Here is an 11,077-nt window from a genome sequence, read left to right on the forward strand (position 1 = left end):
ACTCATGCTTGCCTATAACTTTGTAAATTGCTGATGAGAGAATACTTAGAAACACATACCAGTATTTAAGCACACTTTTTTTTTTTTAAAGCAAAGTGGCACAAACAAGAACAAAGCTCGGAAAAGTAGACAAAATCCAAGTAAGACTGAAGATGGTAACTTTATCCATCTGCTGCTCCCATCCATTGTTATTTTTGTTCCCCTTTTAGACAGGGTGTCACTGTCCAGCCCAGGACGGCCTGCTGGAGTCCTAGGCCCATCAGCACATCCAGCGACTCCTCTCTCAAATCCCTCAAGACCCTCAGTGTCTGAGCTTAAACTGCCAGTGTTAACTGGAAGGCTGCTGTGAATGGAGATATTGTCACAACGAGAGTCTAGAGTAGACGGCAAGTAGACGGCACACTGAGTGCTGGTCATGCATACACTCCAGTTAGACCAGACTACCCAGACTTGCCGAGCTCAGAGGCTGACCTGGACCTTCTAGGTCACTCTTACTTTACTGGGGTTTTGTTTGTTTGTTTGTTTGTTTTGTTTTGTTTTGTTTTGTTCCATATTTGCTTGATCCACTGTTTTGTAATTGCGGCAAGGTCAGAGGTTTAGTTAGTCTAAGAATGTTTAGCCACACCTCAAACTATCTGACTCAAATGCTTTTATCCTTCTGAACATATGCCTAATTTCCACCTACAATTATTTTAAAGATATACAGTAAGTCAGCTGAAAAGAGAGGTGGGGTATGGGGCTAAGGACTGCCACCACCCTTGGGCACAGCACTGATGAGTGAGCTGCTCAATGGTGGTGGTTAGGACCAGCTAGTAAGTCTTCTCCCGGAAGGCCTTGCAGCACCTAAGACATTGCTGGTACACCACCTCGAAGTCAGAGTCATTGCCATAATAGGGATCTTCAATGATGAGCTGTTTCTATGGATCATAGCTCCCAAGTAGCTCAATTTTAGCTTTGCAGTTTTTAACTTGATTACTTTTTCTATTGAGATCTCTCAGATTGCTTTCATCCATACATAGTATATAATCTCGAATGTGGCAAAGTCTTCTTTTGTAATCTGCCGTGCAATGTGCTGCATGTGGATGCCATGTTTTCTCATGCAGTTCTGCCCTCGATAGTCAGGAGGGTTCCCCACTTCATAGGTGGATGTAGCCGCACTGTCTATCCTCCAATTATCTAAAACCTTTTCATCAGTTACCAATTTTCTGAATACTGCTTCTGCAATGGGTGACCGGCAAATGTTACCGAGACACACGAACAGCACTGACTTGGACCCAACCTCTGCCATGTTTCGGTGCAGACCCTGGCGCCCAGAAACCACGTAGGGACGAGGAGCATGCGCACTGCCCTGATATGTCTTTTCTATTACTATTACATAGCTTAATGATTCCTGGGCATCAGCCCACATTATTGAGCAAATTCCTTGCAGATCAACATGAAGTTGTACTCTCATGTTGTAATGCTGTATAGACTAATTGATTATTTCATAACTTCTGATAATGTTACAGAACTCTTAAACTGATAAAAGTATATTCAAGCCTTCTATAGAATAAAAGCTGCAAGTAAGAGTTCTATTAACCTTCATGAGGCACAGGATAATTGCACTAGAAAAAGAATGCAGGCGTGGAACAAATTTACGGTCAAGTAAAACATAGATTCTACGTTTGGTATGAGACCATGATCTGGCAACTAAAAGTCATATACTAGAAATGGACAATTCATAGCAGGTACAAGGACTAAAAATATTGACTAGTTTATACAAAAATTCAAAATAATAAGATACAAGGCAGATGACTTGTCTCTTGACAAAACAGTGCTAACATGTGACATAAAAATTATTTCTCTAAAGTTATAATGAGGGGCTGCTGACATGGCTCAGCAGTTAAAAGCACTGACTGCTAATCCAGAGGTCTTGATTTCAAGTCAAAAAAATCACATGGTGGTTCACAACAATGTGTAATGGTATCTGTTACTCTCTTCTGGTGTTTTTGAAGACAGCTACAGTGTACTCGTATACATACGTACATATATACATACATACATACATACATACATACATACATACATGCATGCACTAACTAACTAACTGATGATGAGCTGATAGATCTAGAAGACAGATCATGAATGTTTTGTCACATAATAGTTTAAGGACAAGACATGTAAACTATTCTGTTGTAACTCCTTAAACCTTATCGATCTAAGACATGAGATATTACCTTAAACTTATTAAAATGAAAAAGTGCTTTAAAAATCATTTGATCAATTGATCTGCTGCAACAGTTCTTCCTGACAATTATATGAAAGAATTTTTTGGGGCAGTATAAAAACTTAAAACAGCAACACAGAGTTGTTGCAATTTTTCTTCCTCCACTTCATTCAGAGTGGGTATGCTTTTTCTGTGTTCTTTATTTTCTTTCTTTTCCTTTCTCTCTGGCTCACAAAGATTTAACAAGCTGTGGGTCACTCACCTAACTACTGGCGTGACCAAGTGTCAAAGACAAAAGAGTCCAAGGAACTAAACTGTTTTTTTCTTTTAATTTTTTACTCTTTTTTTTTCATTAGGTATTTTCTTCATTTACATTTCTAATGCTATCCCAAAAGTCCCCCGTGCCCTCCCCCCCCCCCGCCCATTCCCCTACCCACCCACTCCCAATTCTTGGCCCTGGAGTTCCCCTGTACTGGGGCATATAAATTTTGCATGACCAATGGGCCTCTCTTTCCACTGATGGCCGACGAGGCCATCTTCCAATACATATACAGCTAGAGACATGAGCTCCAGGGGGTACTGGTTAGTTCATATTGTTGTTCCACCTATAGGGTTGCAGATTCCTTTAGCTCCTTGGGTACTTTCTCTAGCTCCTCCATTGGGGGCTCTGTGATCCATCCAATAGCTGACTGTAAGCATCCACTTCTGTGTTCGCTAGGCCCTGGCATAGTCTGACAAGAGACAGCTATATCAGTGTTCTTTCAGCATAAACTGTTTTTCTTAATTCTCTACTGCTATAAGCAGGAGCTAACTGACAGAAGCCAGCAACATTTGACCACAGAATAGCAAATAGTTAAAGGGAGTCAATCACTAAAACTCATTAGCTTTTTTTCCCTGTTCATACATGCCATCCTTTATTGTCTTCCCTTAATACCCAAACTGGATACCTAGCTGGATTCCACTTGAATGGGAAAAGGTTTTTACCAATTCCAAATCTGAAAGAGGACTAATACATAAAATATATTTTTAAAAAACTCAAGAAATTAAATACCAAAAAATCATCCAAGTTAAAAAGGGGATACAGATCAAACAGAGAACTCTCAACAGAAGAAACAAAACTGCTGGGTGTGGTGGCACACGCCTTTAATTCCAGCACTTGGGAAGCAGAGGCAGGTGAATTTCTGAGTTCGAGGCCAGCCTGGTCTACAGAGTGAGTTCCAGGACAACCAGAACCACACAGAGAAACACTGTCTCGAAAAAACAAAAATAAAAGGAGGAGAAGAAGAAGAAGAAGAAGAAGAAGAAGAAGAAGAAGAAGAAGAAGAAGAAGAAGAAGAAGAAGAGGAGGAGGAGGAGGAGGAGGAGGAGGAGGAGGAGAAGAAGAAGAAGAAGAAGAAGAAGAAGAAGAAGAAGAAGAAGAAGAAGAAGAAGAAGAAGAAGAAGAAGAAGAAGAAGAAGAAGAAGAAGAAGAAGAAGAGGAGGAGAGGAGGAGGAGGAGGAGGAGGAGGAGGAGGAGGAGAAGAAGAAGAAGAAGAAGAAGAAGAAGAAGAAGAAGAAGAAGAAGAAGAAGAAGAAGAAGAAGAAGAAGAAGAAGAAGAAGAAGAAGAAGAAAAAGAAGAAACAAAATTGGCTCAGCAACATTTAAAGAAAGCTTCATTTCTAAAGACGTCATTTGTTACAGGAAAAATGAAAATAACATTGTTATATGCTACTGGTATAGGGGGTTTACCAGCAAAAGGAGCCAGCCACAGTGACTGTTGAGATGAGTAACAGGCTAGAGAATGGAGAACATTCAGAACCTCAAAGATGTTATCAGGAATTCCAGATGGAAAGAGTCAGCCCTGGGCCACACCCATGTCAGCACTAAGACATGTTCTCAGTCCTCTCTCCTCTCTGTATTGCTCTCTGAGAGTGGCATCTAAGTGTGGGGAGGAAATGATAGATCCAGGAACCCATAAGCATTTCAAGCTAGGACAAAGACAAAGACTTTATTCCAATTTTAGTATTGTGCTGCCAGAGTGGTCATCAAGTTTTAACTTGATCCTTATTATGGTTTTATGCGATCATGGCACTGGCCTGGACACCTTGTAGCAGAGCAGATACTCTTCTTGTGACTGACAGAAGTCACAAGAATTTAATCATCTACATGACTTGAGGAGTTGCAGGGCCTGCTGAAAGTTTCATACATATTTCATTATTAAGTTCTCAAGTGACATTTTCAAAGCTGGCAACAGAGTAAAGCCACTTTCTGCTCTCACACAGGTCAGCTCACTCAATATATCAGTAACACACACACATACAGAGAAAGAGAGAGAGAGACAGAGACAGAGAGACAGAGACCACCTTTTATTCATTCTTGTGTTTTTGGTAGTAGGGGGTGCACCTGCTGAACAAGCACTCTAACACTGGGATAGCACCCTCATCCTGGGGCCTCTTTCTTCAATGTCTTTCACCTCAGGTCTCATTTGGGATCCCCATTAAGGGATGTGGCATGTTCTGGGGAGTTTCACATTTGTCTATCTCCATTTAACAAGGTACAAATGAACAAAGGCTTTATAAACTACATTCAAGTTATTTTAAGACAAATAACCTTTTTCAAAACCTTCTGCAAGATTTCAATTTTGTTTAGGTTGTCTGTGTTGAAATATAATGAAGACATTGGCATATATTTCAAATTAGCTTACATTGAATCTCTAATTAAAAACATTATCTTACAGAGGTGTTTTTACCTTCTTAATTAAAAAATGTACAAAATGCTACTTCAGTGTCACTAAACACATTTTCATCTCCAAGGTTTATTTTCCTGCACATGGACTTTGAACTGCAAGATTCTGGCAATGTGTAATGACTTTTCCCCTGGCTTGCTATTTTCCTGACACATCCTTAGAACAACATATTACTGACAAATCCAAATTAATTTTAAAAATTGTTATAGAAATCAAATACAAATCTGTGTATGGTCTCAATTACAGTAATGGTCATGACTTACGAGAATAAGTATATCACAAAATTCACATCACAACTGACTTTTCAATAACTGTAGTGTTTTATATACACAGCAGTGGCCTGTTATTTTGAAATGGAAGTGCCTCTTCTCTACATGGTGTCTTCTGTCCATTCCTTCCTTGTCAGCACCAGGTAGTTCACACTCTGGGGTAAAGGGCATATGTAGCAATTCCACAGTGGTTTCCCTTGTCTCTGGAAATCTTCATATAGCCTTTATTGCCCCATTGTGTACCCATGCTAAAAGAAATCATGTTTCCCATTTAGTGAAAACTACACAGCACAATGGGTTATAATAATATCTCCTCATTTGAGCACTGAGCCAGGAGGCAACATAATAAAAAGCATGTGAATAGGCAGAGGTTAAACTCCTTGGAACCAAGAACTTTCTCACACATGACTATTAAAATCTCAGCAAGGAAATGACAATACAACTCTCCCCTCATGGGTGGTTCAGAACTAATGATTGTGTCTTATTCTAGAAAATCAATGGCACAAGCATGGTATTAGTACACAAGAAAACCAGTGGACAAACAGTGTGACCTTGCAATATGAGTTGGCTATTCTAGATGTCGAGAAACCAAACAAGGTCGTGCCCTGCCATGCAAAAAGAAAGACTGAAATTCAAATCCAGGATCTCATTGAAAGCCAAGATGGGATGCCAAGATGGCTCAATACGTAAAAATGTGAAGACAATGGCTCCCAGCCAGCACCAACATCATTCAGATCACACACACTCTTACTGGAGTTTCAGGTACCATATTTTAGGTCTCCACGAACATTTACCAACATAAAGCATTCAATCATAGGAACATATATATAAACAAAAGTAGTAAAACTTAAATGTAAGTTAACCTTAACACCATGTCTGAATTCCCAGAGGCAGGGAATAACTGGGATACAAAGGGTAGACACACTGAGAGTGTGAACTCTAGGATCAGCAGGATTCCCTGCCTCTACTGTTAAGAGGAGGACAACTGAAGAAGACAACTGATATAAATTTATGGTTTGTATATAAGCAAACACACAGACAAGTGCCCATAAACATGTATGTAAACAAACACACACAAACACACACACACACACAAACACATACACAAGCACACAGTCTCATGGGGCCTTAGGCACACACACCACTCACAGCCATAAAAAAAATAAAAGAAAATGTTTTTGTTTAACTTAAGTGGAACAATATTTTCTGGGACTTCTACAAACTGTCACTAAAAACTTAAAACTATCTCCTTCCAACTCCAAATATAAATAATTTTGGCAGTTTATACCTGTTCTTGACCAGCCAGTATTTCCTGCCATCTGATTCTCTTCCTGTAAAGCCATAGCCAACTAGTAACATAGAATGTGTGACAACAGAGCTACTGCAGTTTGGCTCATAATATATACCTGAAATATAAAATCCATAAGGCAGTGAGAGGCCCAAGAATCTGGTAAGGGAAATGGTCACCAACAATAAGTGAGCTGTTTTCTGATTTTCTCTGGTAACGATAGATTCGGTCATGGACAGGAATCCTATTATAGATCCTCATTAGAATCGAAAGAAGTTAACATGATAACAAAAGTGCATAGACGATGATTCATTCACATTTTGTGTTTTCACTGATAAAACCCCTTTGCAAGAAAGCAACCCAGACCATAACTTATTTAATTCAAGACCCCTGTTAAGTTATTCTAGAAATGCCATTTCACTAAAAGTCTTAAAGTCATACCACATGTAGAAAAAATGAGAAAATAACTGAAATGGTAGATTTTATGAATTAAGCATTGCTCACACTCAGGGGGAGGTCATATAATGAACAAATGATACATAAGGTTATTGAATGGATAGCTATAAAATATGCAAACCACATGAATACATCATGTTTTATATTTTGAAAAAATGGTCTGTTGAACCGAAAGGCATTGGAACATCACAGATTTTCTTTTCCATCTAATATCAAAAAGGGCACATGCTTACCTCTTTTATAGAACAGGAAAGATGCATGCCTTGCATCGATTGCAACAGAAATGGGCCCTATACTTGCCACAGCATTCATTAGGGCATCCTCATTCTTTGGAACAAACTCAAAGCCTGTTATATTAGCAGTAGAATTTTCTGGACTGTACCTGCATGATCCATCCTTGAAAATGTAAAGAGTTAAAGTACAAGGTTACTTCAGTCTGGGCCCTGTGAAGCAGGAGTCAGAACTACACTCTGATATTTGCAGTTGAGCCTCCCCACATCTGGGCTTTTATAAATCATGCCTGGAAATAAAATGCTACTGGGAGTTCATGTTATCAATGACACCAATTTCGGTCTCACTATCAATAACAAATTTTCATAGTGAAGAAATGTGTATTTCATATATGTTTTACATGTTTTCCATGTTTGTAGAAGTAGGATCAGCTACAGCAAAACCATATCAATAGCTGTATCTGCAAAGACAGTACTGCAATAACATCCCTGACATGACAGTAGCATAAAAAAAAATCCACGTACCTTTTCTTCATAAGGATAGGTTGCCTCAGACTCTAGACCTCCATTTTCCATCACATAGTGCAATGCAAGGTATGTATTGCCCAAATAACAGCCCCAGTTGCCTTGAGGCCTAGAACAGTCCACAAGGTTCTGTACACTCAGAGGGATCAGTTGACCTGTTTTCCGGAACATCTGTCCTTCTATGGCACCAGTCACAGAAAAAGCCCAACAAGAATTACATCTGCCCTAAGCAGAGAACAAGAGTCAATCATTCACAAACAAATAGCAACTCCAAATCAAAAAAGCTGAATACTGTGTTAGAAAATGAACTACTTGCATCTGATAGAAGCCTGTCAAGAGAAGGTTACTCTTCTTTGGAGATTTGCCTGCTGGTGGATTTTCAGGAGAGCATTGCTCATCAACATACATGCACATAAGGGCAGGTATAAATAGTAATGAAAGATGACATGAAGTCTAAAGATATGATGGCGTACACTACGTGGAGACACAATACTAAGGTAATGGTGGGTGAAATGATTGATATGCCTTGTATAAATGCACAAGAAGAATAAAAATTTCATAAAAATGAACTCACTTAACACACAGATGTGCCCCTTCACAATTTCCTCAGTGGCTGACTAAGATGGGCACGAGACATAGCCATACCTGTGTCTGCACAGGAGTGACATAGCCTCTCTTTTTCCAGTTTATAAACTTGGGCAGGTTAACAGACAGACGTTTCTGGACACTTTTCCCTTTCTTGACAGTTGGGACTGGGATTTCAATCATCACTTTCCTAAATTCTTCAAGTGTCTTTAAGGAAAAAAAATACATAAATCATTGAAAAGCAAAAGACACGAATGAATTGAAGAGAAAACAACATTGTGATGCTGTATGTGTCACAGTCACCATGTCACCAAAGGCATTCATTTCCATGGTGAAACCATGCTTCCCCAGGCCATTCTCCCCATTGTGCAGTTTGATCTTTTTCATATTGTCTTCCCATACTGCTCTCTTCTGTCCTTCTTCCTCCTGGAAACAGAAATAATCGATGACTTTGTTTTCACCACAGCAGAATCTGACCAAATACTTGCTGCAATAGGTGAAGAAAAGTCAGAGAGATCTCAAGACACTGAAGTAAATCATTTGTCACATGTCTAGGAACAGAGATCCTGACCACACTATGCTCATGTGAGTTCATGTAATACTTCAGAAAAAGGCAGTTTCTATGCCCTCTATTATGTCCATAACCCCCAAGAGCAAACTTTCTGGGTTCCATCTGAATAGTTCCAAAAATACCAACCAGACTGTATGCTTTTCCATATTTTATTTTCCATTTCTGCCATTCAACATCCAAAATGGGATCAGGTGCTGGTGATGGTAAAGCCATTCCCAAGCAGAGCATGGCCAGGAAGATAGCAGAAGTCATATCTCAAGAATGTAGAGAGGGAAGAGAAATGAAGATGTGACAACAACACTTCTAAAATGCTTTCCTATTCCTTCCTGAAAACAAAAACATCCATAGTAGTTAAAATTATTTGAATCATTCTTTCAAAGATTTATCCAAAGATTTTGGAAATGGCTAAATGTATATTTGGACTAAAGGCTCAATGAGTGGCATTTAGTTTGTCCACAAAAAAAGCACAGCACCTGGAATGATTGAAGAAAGGAGAAACTTTGATCCAGATGTAATATATGAGAGATAAATATATAAATAAATAGATGATAAATAGGTAGGTGATTGATAGATAATACACATATTGATAAATAGATGATAAATAGATAGACAGACAGAAGATAGATAGATAGATAGATAGATAGATAGATAGATAGATAGATAGATAGATAGATAGATAGATGATAGATAGATAGATAGATAGATAGATAGATAGATAGATAGATAGATAGATAGACAGATAGGAATGATAGATGAGAGAGAGAGAGAGAGAGAGAGAGAGAGAGAGAGAGAGAGAGAGAGACCGCACATGACAACAATCCTAGGAATGCAACCTGCTTATCTACTAGAAATTTTATCAAGAAAACAAAGTTCAAAACTCATAAAACTATAGACTGTGGCATAGGTAACCTAAGATTTCTTATAAAGCAAAGCTTCTCTTACATGGCACAAGGTTTCTTCCTGCTTTCAGGACACACGGCATCATATTTCTTCCTCACATACTTGAAGAGATGGGTTTATTTGAACATTAACTCTTGCCACCTCCTCACAAAATCAGGGAAGTTCTAATTCTCTTAATCCATCTGTCCAACCCTTAGGTCTTTGAAACAACACACATTACCTCAGAGATAAGAGAGTTAGAAAAAAAAAGCCATTGTGAGACAGAGCCACTAGTGAAGGGGAGGTAGCAGAGAAAGCCACTACTGGAATTTCAGATCAAGATATGCTGACTCTCTAAGCCATTCCCTCTATAGTTCTTCACTAGAGTTGCTACCACAACTGCTCATGCCAACCATGAAAAGCAGATTTTATTCAGTGGTGGGTAGGGGAGCAGAGGGGGGAGGGTATAGAGGACTTTTGGGATAGCATTTGAAATGTAAATGAAGAAAATACCTAATAAAAAGTTGGAAAAAGAAAAAAAGTAAATTATCTCTTTAGGCTCAGGATGAGATGAATAGGTCCCTACTATATATGGTACCAGATGTCATTCTTTCTAGACAGAACCACACTTTCATGTAATAGGAACCTAGAGGACCTGAACCAAGGAGATGTCAGGTGTCCTCTCAAGATTCCTGATCCTTGTCTACCTTTACAAAGCATGGCTACTGAGGTAAACAAAATATCCTCATTCCTGGGACGCTGATTGAGTATCCATGGAGTCTCTCAAGGCTCTCTCCCATGGACACTTACTTTTCTACTCTGGTGGATGCAGGATGCCACCTGTGGTGACTGCTGCTGCCTCGGTCCACTGCACAGCTTTCCAAAGGTTACTTAATTCCTGGGATCGTGGCCAACAACTCTTTATAAAGGTTTTAAATTGCAAGTCTCTGGCTAGTCAGTCCCACCCTTCAACCTTGGCCTTCTTATGTTTGCTGTGCAATGATTAGCCTTCAGGCTTCAGACCTACAGGCTCTAACTCAATCATATGCTACTTGTCCCGAAGGGGTGCCTGTCAATCACTTCATATGTGACATTTTGCTTGATGAGTGGCTCAAAGAAAAAATGGTTTTCTTTATAAACCAATACCACATTCCTGATAAATCAACAACTTGGATGAGATCCTAGAAAAACACACCTGGGAGTGACTTTTTCCTGCCCTCAAGGTGTAGCAGACATGACTTTGATAGGAATCTATATTGGAAATTCATGCTCAAAAAAGACAACATTCAAGACTAAAAACAAGGTAACAAAGTGAATTTCCTAGTTCTCGGAGTTCCCTAAA

The 11,077-nt window shown here is 39.2% G+C and overlaps 1 protein-coding gene and 1 pseudogene across 7 annotated transcripts; both read right to left on the bottom strand.

The window, feature by feature from the left end:
- Nucleotides 1-634: 634 nt before the first annotated feature.
- Gm7756 lies at nt 635-1,468 on the bottom strand (annotated as a pseudogene).
- Nucleotides 1,469-4,533: 3,065 nt separating this feature from the next.
- Ctsm (cathepsin M) lies at nt 4,534-10,678 on the bottom strand. Of its 7 annotated transcripts, none has more exons than XR_382443.4 (8): nt 10,546-10,678; nt 8,983-9,182; nt 8,589-8,711; nt 8,346-8,492; nt 7,701-7,925; nt 7,179-7,341; nt 6,490-6,648; nt 4,534-5,449 (listed from the first exon to the last, which is right to left on the bottom strand). XR_382443.4 is itself a non-coding variant. In XM_006517311.4 (8 exons), the coding sequence occupies exons 2-8, from the start codon at nt 9,106-9,108 to the stop codon at nt 5,426-5,428; spliced, it is 849 nt and encodes a 282-aa protein (XP_006517374.1). In that variant the 5' UTR covers nt 9,109-9,182; nt 10,546-10,677; the 3' UTR covers nt 4,534-5,425. The 7 variants fall into 7 exon arrangements, 6 of the variants coding, with proteins under 6 accessions (XP_006517374.1, XP_006517376.1, XP_006517375.1 ...); XM_006517311.4 differs by having other exon boundaries at nt 6,608-6,648; nt 10,546-10,677; NM_022326.4 differs by having other exon boundaries at nt 4,538-5,449; nt 6,490-6,607; nt 8,983-9,110; nt 10,546-10,634.
- Between the last annotated feature and the right edge of the window lie 399 nt (nt 10,679-11,077).

Source organism: Mus musculus, chromosome 13, assembly GCF_000001635.26.
Source record: "Mus musculus strain C57BL/6J chromosome 13, GRCm38.p6 C57BL/6J".
Classification (NCBI taxonomy): Eukaryota; Metazoa; Chordata; class Mammalia; order Rodentia; family Muridae; genus Mus; species Mus musculus.

Excerpts from the sequence above, each read along its gene's own strand:
- Ctsm (NM_022326.4), bottom strand. The coding sequence starts at position 9,108 with ATGACTTCTGCTATCTTCCTGGCCATGCTCTGCTTGGGAATGGCTTTA. Across the intron at positions 7,926-8,345 it reads TCACTCCTGTGCAGACACAG|GGCAGATGTAATTCTTGTTG; the intron begins GTATGGCTATGT and ends TTCTCTGCTTAG. Across the intron at positions 6,608-7,178 it reads TTTCCTGTTCTATAAAAGAG|GTATATATTATGAGCCAAAC; the intron begins GTAAGCATGTGC and ends TTTATATTTCAG.